The 18,810-nt window shown below is 43.0% G+C and overlaps 1 protein-coding gene across 1 annotated transcript in view; it reads right to left on the minus strand.

The window, feature by feature from the left end:
• kst (spectrin beta chain, non-erythrocytic 5 kst) overlaps positions 1–18,810 on the minus strand; it is a 214,894-nt gene that overhangs the window by 65,532 nt on the left and 130,552 nt on the right. Inside the window, exons 3-16 of the mRNA XM_077666319.1 lie at positions 15,953–16,120; positions 14,844–14,960; positions 14,625–14,701; positions 13,615–13,811; positions 12,980–13,092; positions 12,522–12,709; positions 10,899–11,256; positions 9,966–10,048; positions 8,315–8,453; positions 6,996–7,204; positions 6,044–6,221; positions 4,389–4,589; positions 3,603–3,818; positions 1,479–1,676 (exon numbers count right to left, since the gene is read on the minus strand). Coding sequence (XP_077522445.1) covers positions 1,479–1,676; positions 3,603–3,818; positions 4,389–4,589; positions 6,044–6,221; positions 6,996–7,204; positions 8,315–8,453; positions 9,966–10,048; positions 10,899–11,256; positions 12,522–12,709; positions 12,980–13,092; positions 13,615–13,811; positions 14,625–14,701; positions 14,844–14,960; positions 15,953–16,120 — 2,442 coding nt within the window. The remainder of the gene's footprint in view (positions 1–1,478; positions 1,677–3,602; positions 3,819–4,388; positions 4,590–6,043; positions 6,222–6,995; positions 7,205–8,314; positions 8,454–9,965; positions 10,049–10,898; positions 11,257–12,521; positions 12,710–12,979; positions 13,093–13,614; positions 13,812–14,624; positions 14,702–14,843; positions 14,961–15,952; positions 16,121–18,810) is intronic.

Raw genomic sequence — 18,810 nt, forward strand, 5'->3', positions numbered from 1 at the left:
ACAGAAACACTCTGTAGAAATTATCTGAGACAGTCAGTGCACGAATGGTGCTTTTTGCCTTTTTTTTGTGAAGTACAGTGCAGTCAACTTATAACGACACAATTTATAACGATATGTCGGTTATAACGATGAATTGTTCTAGAACAATCAAAACATACCTTACACTTGCGGAAAAATAAACCGTTTGTAGCGACAGAGCACCCACCACATATCGGCTACAACGATCAAATCTGAGCCCTCTGGGTGATGATTTTGTAACCATACTGGGCATAATGTTAAAAAGATCTGCCAGTGGAATAAAGCCGAGGCCTAATGAAATCATAGGATTAGGCCAAGTAGCAGCATTATCCAACTGTGACAGCAGCAGTGACAATGAGGAGGAAATGTTGGCTGTGGCCAGCCTCCGATGTCAAGCGGAACTGCACTGCCATTGACTGGCTCCCTCATAGACTGTGCACTCGAGAGGATTACCATCAGCGTACGTGCAGCACCTTGATGCTATGCACAACCAATCTTCAAGTTCAGCTGCTGCATAGGCACGTGCTGATCTGACTTCTTTAGTGTGCCTAACATGTGACGCCCTGTTTCTTAGTTGATCAGAGAGTGAAATAAATGTTTTTCTTTTTGTACAACCTACCTTCTATAAAAGCTCCTCTTTGACTAGGTGATGAATGAGAATCAGGACGTATGCAGGTGCTTTCAGGACGAATGTTTTCAACAATCCATTTATAACAATTATCGATTATAACAACTAGATTTTTCACAGTTTTCTCTGAAGTATTGTTATACGTGGACTGCAGTGCTTCTAGGGATGTAGTATGAGGGTTCAACGCCCCCACATGTGTGAACGTGCTATTAATAGCCATTGAGAAAACCCCCGATTCTTGCTTTTTTACTGCTACATCGGACACATGAACGACCTTGCCTGTAGTGATACGAGAACATCTTAGTGCACGCCTCGGTGAACACCGGCCAATGTAAAATGGGCATACAGTGCTTGCGTGACCCAATTTCGAGTGACAGTGCATATTAATTGTGGAATTGTAGTCCACCCTTAAAAACTGAGAAAATCGGGTCCTTACCAAAATCGAGTCATTCACACTGTACAGCCCTGGGATACATGCGTTCAAATGTGTGCAAATGAGGGTTTTGTAATGAAAGGAGGCTTTGTAAGAAATGTTTGCCCAATAACTGAACATGCAAGAGCAATGTTGCCCTGCCCTTTTTGCTTGTTTGTACAACTACCCATACAATAACTTTATGCTGTAAACACCACAAAATGAAGATTTACATTTCAGGAGATGTCACTCCAGATTTACAGCTCCATCTTCACGGTCAGTTGATGTGACCCAAACGCACTTCTAGCTGCACGGTACATGAACACTTCCGAGGCAAGAGGGCAACCCTCTCACACAGGGCACAGATACTGTCACGCAGGAGCATAACAATGATGACAAGTAGTGGCAGTGGGAACCTACCTCTCCCTTCTGGACGTTCATGTTCTGTCCCGAGAAGGGGTAAAGGGCCTTGACTTGGGGCACCTTGCGCTCTTCCACGACCGACTGCATCACCTCCTTCTCAACCACCTCGTCCACCCACTCCTCAACGGGCACCAGCTGCAGTTCTTCAGTCCAGTCTTCGGACGGCTCAGCATCTTCATTCAGAGCGTCCAGGTACTGTGCAGGAGAGCAAGGAGACGGAGAATGCATGAAAGAGATGGCCTCATTAGAGACTACGCAACAAAGCCAGGTTAGTCGGCTGTAGGGACAGATAAAGAGGTTCTGTGATATAAATCATGAATGTCTAACTGGCTTCAAAGCTGTAACAGGACCACAGGTTCGGTGCTTGACTCGGAAGTTACGTCAGCTCTCAGCATACTGAAAACTTTGCGAATACTGGACAAGCACTGGAGTTCCCCATCCAGCACTGTTTGCAGCTGTACTGAGTTTAGTACCCTGCTGGTAGCTTGTAGAGCACTGCAAGGGCTTGGGCGGCCCGCGGTACAACAATTTTTTGCTGGGCCTGGGCTGGGCCCAGTCTCAAGCCTATACACCAATGGGGCTGAGCCAGGCTCCGGCCTATGCAGTGAAAGGATGCTTTCACTGAACGCCCACTAATTATGTTCTCAAGGGGTTAACGAATGGAAGGTCAAGACAGAGCCAGTTTTCAACTATTTCCAGAATGCGAATTTATTAATCGTTCTGTTTTGGTGCTAGATTTTCAGCCCCGAGTGCATAACACATACCTCCTCCCCAGCATGCACCTTGGATCTGTAATGTTCCACGCTCTATATCAACAAGTGTCATATTTCCTGATAATCGTAGTTGTACTTTTTCTGTTTGGTTTTCCCGCAGCATAGAGGAAGCTGTGCGTTCAGGCAAATCTGGGCCTTGGAAGTGCATCCAATAAGTGCTGTGCAGCTTCTATCCTTTCGGTCTGTGTGTTCGTGCGAAGCGCTTTTCACAACGTCTGTCAAGTCCTGCCTTTTCTATTTGTTATTTGCCCTTTAATTCTACAAAAGCTTTCTAAACTAACTGTCCAAGATGCGACAACATTAACATTCAGTTTCAGTGGCCTGTAGAAGTTGACATCTTCATTGCATAATATATCCGAGCCCATCTGATGTTCCGATGTTTTGTTTTTGCTGGATGGTGAGAGACAAGCGACAGTGGTAGAAGTAGCTGTTTGAACAGACACAAGCGGACACGTCACTGCATTGTGGTCGCACGTGACTTCCTGTGTGGCGGTGGAAAACTGATTGCAATGTTACAGGCTGTTCTACATTTGCTTGCGAAAACTAAATCCCAAAATAAGAGGCAGGAAACAAGCTTCAGTTGATTTTTTTTTCAGAAAATTGGTATGTGCGCCATTCAAAGCATTGTACTTTCTTCTGGGTAAAAAAAAATAAAAAAGTGCCAACTCAACCATAAGCAGAAACTAGAGGAATTCGCACAAATGCGAACTAGAACAAAGAAACGAGGACAAACACACAGAGACAGGACTGGCCCCAGTCCCCTCTCTGTGTGTGTTCATCCTCGTGGCTTCACACCAGTTCGCATTTGCATAATTATATCTCGTTACAACCAACTAGTTCAAACTTGAAGTGTTTCTAGATAATTTCAGACCTCTATTCTAACAACGACGCACTCTTTTTCACTGAAATTCAGAGTAACAACCACACTGTCACTTCTGCAAAGCACTCATAGCTTTTGTGTGGTTTCAGACCTGAGCCGGGCCCGGGCACGTATTAGAGAAACCGGGCCAGGCCGGGCTTGGGTGGGTAATGGTAGAGAATGCCGGGCCTGGGCCAATAATTACAGCCCATGCAGTGCTCTAGTGCCTTAATTGCAGAGCATTAAAATCGGTACCTTGTACATACCAAGGTACCAGAATAGTACCAAGTTTAATGTGGAGTGAGGCTGCCAACCTTGCATTGCAGGTTACACTGACAACTAGCAAGCATTCGGATACCACGGTTTTACCCTCAGAGTGACAGCTTTGCACCTAGTTCTGCTAGGTGCAAATGAACCATAACATGGAACCACACAAAATGCACAATACAGGAAGTAGCGAAGATGAGACGGAAGAAAAAACACACTCACAATGGCCAGTGAGTCGACGCCAGAGCGCACCATGCGATCGGCCTGGTCTCGCAGCCGGCGTATGTCCGTACCGTAGGCGTTCATCTCGCTCTCGAGGCAGCTGTGACGCTGGAGGAGCGCTTGAGCACTGGGCTCATCCTTCCCATAGTCCTTGCTAGACACAAGCGCCAGCTTCTCGCGCACCCATGACTCGGCTTCGTTGGCGTCTGCGTGGTACTGCACAACACACATTGACAACCACGTGAGGGTGCAACCAAATGAAACAGTCTGCTTGCTTTTGCCAGCAAACTAAGATCAAATTTATTTTTCAGCCGGACCAGGGCACTTTCGGCAGGTAACTGTACAAGTACCGTTGTACTCTGCTCTCAGGAACTCGTAAAATTTTTATAGGAAGTCAGCTTAGCGCCACTGACATTCTTTTTTCTCTTAGTTCCCATGCTGCCACATCACATTCTTGTACAGGCATGCATCATTACCAGTAACCAAAACTTACATTGAAACAACAGCATGCTTTACAGTAATCTAAACAGGAATTTGCAGGTGTGATTTTTAGAGATTATATTAATGAACATGTTTTCATATTGATATTTTTCTGAAGGATGCTCCATGGTAAGTGAACCAAGGATCTAAATTCAAAAATGACACTCAAGCATTCAGTAACCTACAGCATGCAGAAATGGTTTCAACTCATGGTAAATGAGTAATTTAGTTCAAATTAGCCACACGTTTGAGAATGTAGCTACGACATAGAGGAAAAAAAAAAGTAAAACACCCTGCAGGACTAACCTGGAAGGCTTCGTAGGCATCTTCCAGGCGCTTCCTTTTCACAGCAGCCAGGTCGGCCAACTCTGCCCAGCGTTCACGGAGTGCCTGCAGGCGCTGCTTCACATCAGCGCTCTGGCTGTGGTGTCCTTCGAGCAGCTTCTCGCCAGCCAGGATCAGCCGTTGGATGTGGCCGTCGTGACCTCCGATTTCCGCTTCCAATGCCTGCAGTTTTCATCCACAGAATGCTTTCACCTCTCCTTGCCTACATTCTCCTTCAAGTTTGCACCAAAACTTGCAGCAAACTGTCGCCATCATCATCAGTATCAGTAACTACATCTCGTCCACCGCAGAACGAAACCCTCTCCCACTGGTCTCTAATTATTCCTATTTTGTGCCAGCTGCCACCCCCTAACCCCAGCAATTTTCTTATCTCTCCACTTGACTTCAGCTGCCCTTGGCTATATTTTCCTTTGATTGAGCCTTGTTTCCGTAACAGACATTGGTTATCTGTTCACCCCTTTACATGTTAAAAACTGTTTTGCCCTACCGTCATCTGTCTGTGCCAAAGCTGCTTTCGAAACTTGGGTGTGAAGAGACGAATTCAAGCTTGATATTTCCAAAAAGAAAGAGACGAATTCAAGCTGATATTTACAAAAAGAAAGAGATGAATTCAAACTCGATATTTCCAAAAAGTAAGAGACAAATTCAAGCTCGATATTTCCAAAAAGAAAGACGAATTCAAGCTTGGTATTTCATAAAAGAAAGAGACGAATTCAAGCTCGATATTTCAAAAAAGAAAGAGATGAATTCAAGATCGATATTTCCAAAAAGAGACGAATTCAAGCTCGATATTTTCGAAAAGAAAGAGACGAATTCAAGCTCGATATTTCCAAAAAGGAAGAGACGAACTCAAGCTCAACATTTCCAGAAAGAAAGAGACGAATTCAAGCTCGATATTTAAAAAAAGTATGACGAATTCAAGCTCGATATATCAAAAAAGAAAGAGACAAATTCAAGCTCGATATTTTAAAAAAATGACAAAGAAGAGACTATATGCCCGAAGGGTATATGCTTGGGCTTGTTGGTTCATAACTTCAAGGTGAAAAACGTAGCGCAAAGAAACGAGGACACAGAAAGACGGACAACACACGGCGCTTACTTCCAACAATAGTATATTTCAGAAAGAAAAAGTGGTTTTATAACGAAATCACGACCAACACGCTGACAAACCATGTGCTAGCAAAGCGTATCAGCCAGATATGCGAGCTCTTTCGCCATCAATGATACAGAGGGGGTACTCACACAATCATCTTTCAAAAGTGATATCCATTCCGCTTCTATGATTTCTGCATACCGCTTCTTGAACAATGCATGGTTTTAAAAGTGCACAATAACCGGTTGACACGAGAAATCATAGAAGCGGAATGGATATCACTTTTGAAAGATGATTGTGTGAGTACCCCCTCTGTATCATTGATGGCGAAAGAGCTCGCATATCTGGCTGATACGCTTTGCTAGCACATGGTTTGTCAGCGTGTTGGTCGTGATTTCGTTATAAAACCACTTTTTCTTTCTGAAATATACTATTGTTGGAAGTAAGCGCCGTGTGTTGTCCGTCTTTCTGTGTCCTCGTTTCTTTGCGCTACGTTTTTCACCTTGACTATATGCCCCCTTACCTTGTGTTTCTGCTGGAGAGAGACCAGAGCCAGCAGGTCTTTGCCGCCAACCACTGCTTTGCAGATGCGCTGCTTTTCGCGAATCCAGGCCTCCTCTTCCTCGTGGTCTTGCACAAACTGGAAGTAGGCCCGCCACTCATCCAGCTGCCGCCGCCGCCGCTTTGCCAGCTTCCCAAGCCTGCACAACCGGGACAGACAGAGTGATGGCCAAGCGAGAAATAACAGAAAATAGCACGATTACAATAAAGCCGAGCTGATTACTCCACTGCTTCGAAGAACAGGAACGGCTGTTGGATACATCTTGAAAGGCAAATGGGTTTGCTGTTTTTTTACTCACTCTATTATAATGAGACTCATAAGTTGAATCACAAATTACACTTTTGGCCTCCCAGATGATAATTACCTCACACTACCTGCTTCTATGCCAGCAAGCCTTAACCAGCCGCTGACATACTAGAGTATTCATGTGTTATTGTATTAACCGTGCTCTAACTAATGTTCATTCAGTCCTGTCCAGCCGAGGCTTCTCATTATACTTCTTCATTATACTTATTTTTTTTTTTACTCCGGTATTGTAGTAGCCTGGAAAGCAGGAAAGGGCTAGCAATTCAGAATGGGGGAAAAAAAAGTACTCGTTACGACTAAGCTAGCACTGCAAAGTCTATTAGTGAAGTGGCTGTTGCATTCTGCTGCTGCTGAGCATGAACTCCAGAGTTCAAAGCCAGTAGCAGTTTCTGCATTTAAAGGCAGTGAAGCGCAAAATCAGTCAAGCATGGACCACCATGCACAGTTAAAGACACACAAGAGAGGAGCTCCTCGCAAGTTCTCATCTTACACAAATTTGTCTATGCACTCAGCAGGACCTGAGTAAAGAAACAAAAGAGCTTTCTGAACCTGGAAGGAAACTGCTGGAAACGTGAACAAGCAAACAAATCAGCGAGTGAATGCTCACGTCGCGTAGTCGGCGTTGAGGTCGTCAAGCTTTCGCTGCAGCACGGGCCCTTCCTTGTGCCCCTGATTGAGGAGTGGGGCCGACTGCTGGGTGAGCCTGCGGATAGCCTCCCCCTGTGAGGCCAGGTTCAGTTCGTCCAGGGCGTGCTTTTGCAGCAGGTCCTCCACAGCCAGCAAGTGGCAGCCGTACTCATCGGACAGGAAGCTGCCCTGTTGTTGCGGAGAGGGACAAACACGCAAAGGACGACGACAGCGGTAAACCACGAGGCCAATGTTACGGGGAAAGCGAAACAAAAGATAGTCGCCACTCAGTCTGGAAGGAGGCAGGGTCAAGGACTCACGAGGATTGCTTGAAAGGTATGGCAAGCGCAAGACGGCACACATGAAGCAGGGTCTTGAGCTCACCCTGCCAGTGCAATGAACGCACCAGCTATACTATCATTACACGTCCCTTTGTGACAATTACTTTTCTGAATGTATTTGCTGCCGTAGTTGCCCAAATGCAGCATGTTCATGAGTGCAACATACTGATCACATCTGAATGCACCGAATCAAAAAAAAAATTCAATTAACCAACAAAGTTGACTCAATTATAATGCATGGGGCGACTTTTCATTTCTATTATCAGTATAAAAAAAAATGCATTATATCCAGGTAAATGTTGTATTTTTTGCATTACACTCATTTCTAAAAAAAATATCTACTTTTCTCATATATGACTACACTAGCAGCACTTTGTTGCCTTGGGATACACTCATCAAATGAGAACGTGGCCGGTATTAGCACTGCTATCTTGAGCCTGGAAGCAGGGCACTCATGTAGATGCAAAACAATGGCTTGAAAGTGTCAAGGTGAATAGGATCAACAGGATCTTCAACCAGAAACCACCAAAACAAGTGAACAGTTCATCAGTGAACAGGAGAGCTTCTGCTATGAACACAAACATTAAAAAGAGCCGAAAAGATAAGGCATATACATTTGGGTGCCAAATTATAAACTAAACAGATTAACATGTTCACTATGGCAGCAATTTTCAGTGCCCAATCCCTGTGCGTCAGGCCACCCTTAGATATTCTTGGATGCAGTGTGACCAGCCAATGAGGCTACAGCAAAGTCATCTTATTAGAACAGATAACAGGTGACAATACCAATCTGGCATGTGTTTTTCACAGGCTCTTTGAAAAATCTGAGCTGTCCAATGGCTTCATAGCGCCACCCAGAATTCGTGCCACACAGCAAAAATACACGATGTGACCCATGACGCAGTGAACGCAAGTGACCCAACAATCGGAGGTGATATGTGAGGATGTTGATTCTTACCTCAACATCCTTAATCTCGCCGTGGAGGGTGTCTGCCTCTCGGAGCATGCTCATAAGCAGGCTGACATTGTTCAGGGTCACGCGATGCTTGTTGAGAAGATCCAGCAGCAAATGCCACCTTCCCATTATTTCCTTTTCCCTATGGGAAAAAGAAAACACAAATGCAGTGGTATAGCAACACAGCACACAATATGTGGCTTTGAGAACACACGTGTGGAAAAAAAAAAGGTGCCCGTCCATCTCAAAAACCCAGGTCGAAACATGAAACATCAGCTGTAAATAGCTTAGTGCCACCTGGTGCTAAACAGACCAACTTGATGCATTATATTTTACACGGAGCTCTCCACTGTGCTCCTGGATGACAGTACTCTCTTAACATGATGGTTGCCTACTGCACCAGTTGAACTGCACCAGTTCAACAGCACCACGAGAAACATTTCCAGGTTAACTCTAGAAGTTCAAGGAGCAAGCAGGACTTCAGGATTTCAGATTTCATCCCCGTTTTGTTTTATTTGCCCCTTTAAAACTGTGAAATCTCATTATAAACCCTTTATTGTAAACAAGTTAGCATTCCTACTCACTGCAAGATAATAATACTTTCATGCTGGCCTGTATTGCACATTCATCCACACTTCTTAGGTTCTTTCCTCCTTTCAGAAAGCAAGAGCTGAAAAGCCTGTCCTCCTGAACACAACCTGAACCTGAAGAACCTGAACACAAATATTTTCAATAATATATAGAACCCTGTTGTAGTAAGAACACAGGTAGCGTAAAATGAAACTCCTGCCCGTTTCACCTTCCATAGACGACTCTGTATTTTTTTCTTTCGTTTATATAGAGAAGACATCTTAAAACGAAAGGAACGGCCAGCGTTCAGCGATGGCGACGTACATCCCGCGGAATGTCGACATCGCGAAAAACGAAACAGCGTAATCGTAAGGCCAACATTCAGAGGCAAATGGATATGGAAGACGATAAAAATGGCGCTACTTGAGATGGCTTAGCCACTAGACTCGCGGGCTGCGAGGAAGGGCCAACTTTTTGAAAGCCTTGGGGCCATGAGGCAAAGCGCGCTGCGCACATGGAAAGAAGTGGAGGCGCAGCTCCACTGCGTGTGGAATAAGTTCACCTCGCTTCATTGCGTCACAAGTGTTTCTTAGCTATTGCCTATTGAATGCCACTGGGTCTGTGGAAGGTGACGCCATGTTCATGCAAAGCGTCAGTTTTCATATAAATTCAAACTCCCCCCTCACATTATGTTTGTGCAAATACAGTGCTCCCACCAGACTTAGATGAAATCTAATATGTGGTATCATAAAATTCGATACAAAAATAAATAATCAGTACATAATGGGATGATCAGAGCAGGATGGAAGGTATATCTAAGTGTTTCTTTGTTAAATGAAACTTCAAGTGTTTATAGTAAGCAGGCAAATTACCAGACAACATCCTCAGAGTCATGTCAACCACAACTGATATTGTGAAGTCGCTGACATAGCAAAGATTTTTGTTGGCTCAAATTACTTTACAATAGAGGGATTCTGCTAGTTTCAGGTCACTTATTGCACTCAGTACACAATAAAGCACCAAAGTACCTACTTTGACTGAATGAGTTACTGAAGCCATATCAGATGTGAGGGTGCCTACTTACTTGACTCGAATCCTCGTTTTTGCATGGTAGTTCTCAGCTTCCAACTGGTCAGCCATTTTCGTTAGGTTCTGAAACCGCTCCTCCTGAAGTGAGAAATTATAAAATGTGCATTTAACGAACCAAAAGGTGCGAAAACTGGCAAGCATAACTGACAGAAAAAAAAGAACAAAAATTAAAGAAATAAACAAGACGTATTTTTTGCCAAAACATAACCAGTGGCTCCACTCTCCCTTAGGGGCGTACAGTATTACAGAAAAAAAAAAAAAAATTAACTGCCCATCAACCTCACTGTTAAGTGGCAAACACTGATGTACGTACAAGAAAGTGCAAAGGCAACAGAAAAAAAAAATCGCAACAAGCGTACATCCTGTTATAGTGACAAGAGAATGTGACTGCCCACAAAGCTCGGGAATCTGGTTGAGCTTAGGAATGCAACAAAACAAATCAGTCACAATGACAGCAGCAAAATAGACAGGAATGGAAGGACATTCTCTGTGTTTCCCTTTACTTATACTTTATCCCGTTATCCAGCACAAGCAACACAGAAACCAAGGCATCATCCAAAGTGGGTACCCTCAAACAGTCAACTGTGATGAAAAGGCAGCCTGCCACAACACACAAGAACTGCTTTGCTTGTTCCAATATTATTAAAAACCAATATGTACTCTGTGCTACAAAATCCTGTGCACAGAGACGTCCAACACACAGCACAGTTTGCTGTGAGAAAAACACTGTTCTTAGAGTGCATTATGTTTCACTCTGTTGAAGCTTCAAACCCTGTTCCAGAAAATAAGCAGATAATTTAAAAACCCACTGAAACTAGGTCCTGATAAAGGCTTGCAAGCTATAAACTTTCAAAATGCCAGAACTGGCTAGAGAAATTTTCGCAACAGGAGTCAGTTAATGCAGGAACACACAACAAACATCACTCACCCTCGCTAGGATGTCAGCACTGATGGCTTCGTGCTTCTTCACCGTGGCCTCGACCTGGGAAAGGTTGCTCCCGTACCGCGGGTCGGAGAGCACCTGGACCATCTCGCGGAGGTAGCCCTCACGGACGGCACTCTTGCGGTCGAACCGGCATGCCAGGTTCTCCAGTTTCTTCTGCCGCAGCAGCTCCTCACGCAGTGCCACTTCGCGAGCATGCTCGGCCTCTTCAAGCTGCTCCCATGCCCGCTGGATGTCGTGCGCCATCTTGCCCTCGGGTGGGACATACAATGGTCGACCCAGGGCTTTCTGCTTGGTCTGGATGTCGAACAGCAGCGCCTCAATGTCGCTCCGCTCTTTGTACCTGCAAGCAAGCAGAATCACATCACCGTGATTAGTAACACATCTCACGAAGGTTTTGAGACACGCTTCTGCTGTAGTCTAGACAGCAAACAGCTTGACGCAAAGCTTCCTTTGATAATTTGTTACGCATGCATTTTCCTACAATTCACTTTTTTTTTTTTTTTTCAGAACATTTTGCTCGTCTTTAGGCCCTCTTCTCCGCAGCCTTCTCAAGATATGCGTGATTCCCGCACAGGCACACTATGTACAAACTCCTAACAATGAAAAGCCAAGGGCAAGCCATCCAAAGCTGTCTGTAAGAACTTTGTACCATACAATATGTCAAACCATGACTGCATACATTTTTTTTTCCCTTAGGCATTTTAAAAATAATATCAATTATGATAGGCTCTAATGATGTCAACAATAGTTTTAAAGCTCAAAACCGATAAATACCAGAAGGATCTAATGGTATCAAAAAATATTTCTCACAAACCTCAACTGTCTCAATCTGTCTGCCTGTCTGTCTCCCGTATCCTCAATCCTTACAGCAAAGTAAGGGAGCCAGAGTTACGCATAACAGCACCAGTACAACAAGTTGTACAAGGTTATACTCCGCGACGCTTTTCGGCAATGGAGCGAAAGCTACGAAGCTAAACAAACCCTATCTGCCTACGTACTGGAATATAATCTCTGGTTAAAGTTATTAGTTTTCTCTTAAAACACACTATTTTGGCAATATCCATTACTTAATGCATATTCCTAAATGTAATTGCCAAAATTAACGGTCAAAAGTCAAGGCAGAAACAGTTTCCTCAATTAAAACGAATTTGCTAGGCATGTCTTGTTACAAGAAGATTCCACAGATGGCGCCAGCTACACTAGCGACTGAGTGAAGAAGCCGTGCAGACAGCAACACGCCAAGCGGTCAGGCGCACTGTAGTGCAGCCAATGCAGCCAAACTATTTGGCGCAATGACATTGTTACGGAGGATCTGCCCCTGCAGCCTTCCCGACACTGCCAAGAAAAGCTATTGCCGAGTGTAGAGATGGTACTAACAATCGAGGCAAGTAGCATGTACAAGAAATTAGGGGAAACGAAAAGATGATGAAAAAGACAATTAACTACATGAAATCTTCACAACAGTTTGGACTCTGAATCATAATCCCTAATGAAGGTGACAAATCTCAGAGGAAGTGAGAGAAGTACTCCCTTCAATTCGCATATTGAAAAAAAAAAAAAACGCACATTACACACAAGGTGCGAGGAGGTCACAATAGTACTCACTTTGGGGGTTTCTCGACAGTGCGATACTCCTTGAACCTCAACAGCTCTCCCTGAATTCCCTCAAGAGAGTTGGGGAAACAGTGGTCCTGCAGCTCAGCCGTCTTGGCTTGGATCCACTCCAGGAGTTTGGACGTTAGCCGCTCGTACAGGTACTTCTGCCTGTCGGCATCCATCATTTGGCCCACAATCTGCAGATGCCAGCAAGCAGGCGGTTAATGTAGCCACGGTGTTAACCCCCAATTTTAACTCGCGTTCTTTCTTCTTTTTTTTTTTACGCTACTCGCTTACTTGCAGACCGCATTAAATATTATATAGGCCTCAAACGACATGAACTAGGCACAACCTTAGGTGCAATGATAAAAACCGTTCTCTAGTCACATAAAAAGTAATAGCATGCGATAAGAAAGACAAGTTTGCAAGCAAGAAATCAGACTGAATTCAACAAGGGATGTACTCACGTTGGCGATACGCCTGCCCTGTTTCATTTCATTTTTCATGCGGGCGAATGTGTGGTAGTAGGATGCAACGTATGTCATGACCGATTTCTCATCAGGCTTGTTTGTATCAATGTCTGAAAATGACAAAAAGGTTGGAGAAAATGAGAAAAACGACAGAAGCAGAATACATACATGCAACTGCTATTGATGCAAGAGAGGTAATCCGATGGCCCGGAAGTAGGCAGTCACATGTACCTTCTACGATTGTTAATTATTTCATTTTAAGAGGGTAGTGGCTACAAAAAAAAGAGAAAGAAATGACTGTTCCAGTAGAAATTTCTTCTGGCTGTACAGCCCAAAAAATAGCATATGGCTACTTATCTACGCAATATTAACAGTTTAGGAGTGAAAAGCACCAGCGAATTTTGTTTGCCTTGCCTTGCCCAGCCTAGCCTAACCTAACCTAACCTTTCCTACCCTATCCTATCCTATCCTATCCTATCCTATCCTTCCCTACCCTAACCTAACCTAACCAACAGTTTTTCAAACAGAGTTAGCAATGAAAGTAAAAAAGATACTGTGCACTTAAAGCACAACCAACTTTCTTTCAAGAATAGAACACTTAAGCTGAGATGTAAAATTCTGTGTTGAATGACCTTCAGCATCAAGCAGCCTTGGAATGCCCAGCTCCCGTTGGGCCACGTTGAAGGCATTGTTGAGGTTCTCGATGTGATTGGCTGGCTCCAAGGTACCATAGTCGATTAGATCAGGCCGGTGCGAATGGATCAGGGCGTTGAAACCCATCCCACTCCGCCAGCTGCCACTGAAGTCTTGGATGTTGACAGCATGATACCTGGACAAGAAATATGAGCACTCTAAACACTTATACATAAATTGCTACACACAGACAGGTCACACAGTGCTATGTGTGTGGCTGGAGAGATGTGACTGTAGAGACAGTAAGCTGTGTGGGCAAAATCAATACTGATGAGCAATGTTAATTATAAGAATGTACTAACTGCATTAGTCAGCGAAATCAAACATAATTGGCGCTGTCATAATGACATAGAAAAGAGCCTTGCGAGAACAACATTTAAAATCTCAGCAGAGAGCCTCAGGTACAGATAGTGCAAAATAGTAGGCAACTTTAGCAACGTACAAACATTTTCGCTTTCACCCTGAGACAAATAAAATTTAGTACACTTTTTTAGTGCACCTGAGGCTTGTGGCCCTGCCTGAAGCACTCACAAGTGCAAGCCAACAAATTCTATGCTCTTTGCTGGCCAATGACAAGCTTAAAATGCAATGTTGTATTTGAGCTGCAAGCTCTGCAATGCAAAAAAAAAAAATCTTCAAAAATATAAAAATTATGTAAATTTCTACAGTTTTGTTCAACAGAGCCGTCCCAAACATTCTCTCTGTACTCACCAGACCATAGTACCCTGCTGCACTACAGCAATTCATAATGTCAACTGTTATTAAGTGTCAGGTAACATATACTCAGTCTTCACATGAATGAATCTGAAGCTACTGGTGCCAGAAGTAATCTCACACCAATGATACACACTGTTGTGACAATGACAGTCACAACCCCTGTTTCTTTTAGAAAACAAAACCAGTCATCATTTGTACATTGTACTTAATGTATTGAATATATGAAACAAACCCTGATGTCTTTCTTTGGCACCACAGCAACAAGGCATCCTTCGCAGATTTCTTTTCGCTGCTTTCGTTGTCTTCGTCCTGCAGAAATGCAGAAAAACAGACCATTTCTTTTTTTACATGCGGAAAGAAAAAAAAAGGCTAGAAAAAGGAAGAGTGAGTTAGCCCACAGGCTTTCTTTGAGCGCACAAGAAAAAACATAAATCAACAAACGGGAACTCACAACGTCGATTTCGATGTCCTGGATTTGGAACCTCAAGATGATTGTCCATATGAGGCCAAGAATGAGTCGTGGGTTCCCATCCACAATGTCTTCAGCTCCTATGCTTTCCAAGCGAACCTGAAAATAGATCCAAAGAAGAAAAAGTTTCCAGTGTTGCTTGGAGACAGGTCACATGCCAAACAGAAACACTCGACAACATTTCATTACTTGTCAACAAGCAAGTATTGCGTGCATGTGAAACACGACAGCTCCAAAGATCCGCAATGCTGCATGTTACATGACATAAGTGAAAATGCTCCTGGTAATAATCATGGGCCCCTCATATCTCCAGTATCAAAAATACAACTCTCTTGGGTACTGAGTAGCTAGGTGATAATTCATCACATATTTGACATGATTATGACAGGGAAGATGACAACAATGTGACAAGCTAGAGAAGCATCCTCAGTTGACAAAACGCAGCCCATGCAATGAATACATTTATTATGGCAAACTATAAGGTAAACCACCCTTGTTTTTGAAATGTATTCCCTCACCACTAAGTTTGGCCTAGGCGCTATTTGTAACATGCAGGTGCTCATATTTGAAGAGTAATCCAAGGCGATATCTTCCTTTCCAAGCCACAGCTTCTATGTGGTTCCAAACGAGATCGAGGCCTCAGAAATCTTAGAGGCGAGATACATTTTAGAAGCCAGTTCTTGGTATATTCTGCATAAGGTTTACTACATCTCCCATGTTGTCTTTAAAACTTGGAGTTCTTATCATTGACCCCCGTGTGCACATAAATGACAACACAGAAAAAACTTTGAAACAGTTAATTAGCCATGCAACGAAATGGCGGGCTAATTGGTATGACAGCATTGTGATAACACTGTGAACAGAAAGCACACAGTTGGAAAAAATACCCTTGTGAAAAGTGCTGACTCAATACTTTATGACAGTCCATTATATACAAGCTAAAGAAAAGGCACTACAGATGCTACTAGGCCCTAGGTGCTATATTTCGATTTTCAAGGTCATGTCACAGCAGAAAAAGCTGTCACTTATGGGCTAATCAATATTATATAAGCGGACAGAAGATTGCAAAAAGATCTGCAGAGATGATATACCTTAGTGTGCAAGAATGCCAGGCTCTTGTTGACATTCTCGATCTTGTGGACACGCATCTTGCCATTGTTTGGCTTGCCCAACTTTTCCCCTGAGATGATCTCTAGCAGTTTGAGCAGTTTCTTGCCGTCCGCCAGGTCAACAAACAGATCATCCACTTCCATCCGGGCCTGAAATTACAAAACAAAAACGAAGCGCATTTTAGTAAAATCTCAGTGAAATACAACTTTTCGTTTCTTATACTAAGACGAAAAGAACAGTAGTAGTTGTAGAAGAGAGAAAACAGTTTTCTTGTTTCTATTATTTTAGTGTATCTAAGTGAAACGTTTTAAACACCGTAAAAATTACTATCCTAACAAAAAAAAACAATAATCAATTGTGGACATCCACTGTTCTATGTGTTCTTTACACTTCTAGACAAGTACTATCATGCATTTTGCAAGAAAAAAAAACGATTATATAACACTGCTTCTTCCTAAACAACTAAACTCCTTTAACCATATTATTACAATATGCATAGCCACATGACTACTGTTATAGTTATTAAGCTGTCTTGCTCATACAAATTCACATTTATTAAGGTACATAACCTTCCGCAGCAAAATAACAAATTACCTTTGCTAAAAAACCCCACTACTGACATTAACTTCTCCATGCAATTCCACTTTTATGCCATCAAGCAAATTTGTGCAGTTTTATCCAGCAGTAATTGCTCTTGGTTTTAGCATCAGTTGTAACATACTACAAGTGAAATTTGAGAGACTGTTCATGACGCAGTTTAACTAACAGTACAATTATTTCACAGAAGTCAGCGGGCATGCCTTTTAGCTCCATAATTTAATCCAGGTACACTTCGAGCACCAAAGTATAACACTTATCACTCAGGCATAGCCCTTGACACATCACAGAGTGTAACTGTTTCAAAATGGCCAGAAAAATGCAAATCAAGGAAGTGTGTTTGGACACTGCTGCAACCTGTGCGCGTTACCACCAGGAATTATCACAGCCTACAGCGGCTGTAAAAATGTGAATTGGACAGGAAGCGACAGAGGGGCAATAAACACCTGCAGTCTCAGTTAGATAATGGGGATTAGAAGAGCAACAGGAATGACAGAGGCACAGAGAAAAAGGTGATAAGAAAATGGCTGTAAAGATTCCACATCCAAATATGTGTCATGAAAGAGGTGTCCAACAGTGCCGGAATTTACAGGCGCCAGGCATGTATGTGTGCTCATCTGAAGTGCTGTGGCTGTGAGGTGCATTTGTAACCGAGGTAAAGGCCTCAGCACATGAAAAGCGTCCAAGGTCAATAAGTGCTATGTGAAAAACGTCATAAAACGAAAACAGCAAGACCACAGAAATGGGAGCATGCCCTTAAACCTCTCACTTAGCATTTTTTGTTCAGTCCATGCAATGTCTGATGGTTCACATTTAGGTAAACTACACTTGCACATGTCTTGCAGAAGCTGCAGTAGTACTGGTTGCAAAACGTGACACAGTGCTACCACCAATGCAATCAATGCAATCCACAGCATTGACAGTGTTGTTTAAAGCTATTCACGTGTGTATTTGAGCTTTTCATATTAAAAAATGCATTACATCCCACTATTAAACACATGCTACATTATTCAGTATCTATAAATAACTCAAGCAGTAGCCAACTTGTTCATGACATGCTGTAATGACTCGCGCATTCATAAACTCTGAGATAACTTTGCTCATTTAGAATTTATTAATATAATGAATCTCAATTCAGGGCATCGGATGCATTCTTCCACATGTGGTAAATGGTAGCAGTAGCCCGATATAAATACGCCCATGGTTGAGATTCCTGCCTCGAGAACCAAAACTTACATGACTGCCAACTATAAAGTGCATTGTAAGACATGAGAAAAAATGAGCATGTAGAATTTTCAGATGACTACTTTTCAGAGAATGCCCCACCAAAATTAATAGACAACATCGAAAACATGCACCTAACCTAGAACTGCCTTTCATCTCAAACAAAATTCACCCACCTCCCACCCACCCCCAAAAATAAAACCGAGTCCTTCTTGTCAAAACATTCAGCCTGACTACAGCCTTAAACGTGTGCTACTGTAGACATTGTGCAAGCAGCTCACAAACAAAACTATGACTCCAGCTAAGACATAGCAAAGGCAAAATGAGTGGGAAGTAACTCAAAGCAACAAAATTTAAATTAAAAATATGGCCACATTTAACACTGAGGTATCTTCCATGGCAAGCTAAGTATTTTTATTCTTCCTTTGTTTTACTACAGTTTTACAGTTGACGTCAGATAACAAATGCAATCAGAAACACCACCATTTTTTTTTTTTACAAATGATGCATGTCTCAAGTCATTGATTTTTCTGCACAGCTTTTTGGGAAAAGTGCAACGCAGACAAAGCACAAAGGAGATAACACACACACACAAATGCTGTTGGAGTTAAATCACAAAAAAGAGCCTCATGTTCCAGAAATGAGTGAGGACTGTATTGTTTTTCTCTCTTTTGTGCTTCATCTGTTTTGCAATGTTCCCCAAAACTACGCTGTCAAGTCGCCAACTCTCCCAGCTATCAATCCTCAAATGCCGATTTTTTTACTGGGGCTTACAAAGGCAACAAACTAACAACACTCTGTAACTAAAGGCATGCTAGGAAAAGCTAGCCGATACAGTCTACTGCACATACCCTAGCAACACAATTTACCAGCACCCTTTGCACACGAAAAAGGCACGTGCAGCAAATAACCGAACAAGAAAGGCAGCAACTGGTGCCAGGTGTCAATCTTCAGTGCATATGCCATTCTCTTCCACGTGCTTATCTTGGGGGTAGTAAAGTGACCCCCTTTGCAACAA

The sequence above is a fragment of the Amblyomma americanum genome, chromosome 5, assembly GCF_052857255.1.
Source record: "Amblyomma americanum isolate KBUSLIRL-KWMA chromosome 5, ASM5285725v1, whole genome shotgun sequence".
Lineage (NCBI taxonomy): Eukaryota > Metazoa > Arthropoda > Arachnida > Ixodida > Ixodidae > Amblyomma > Amblyomma americanum.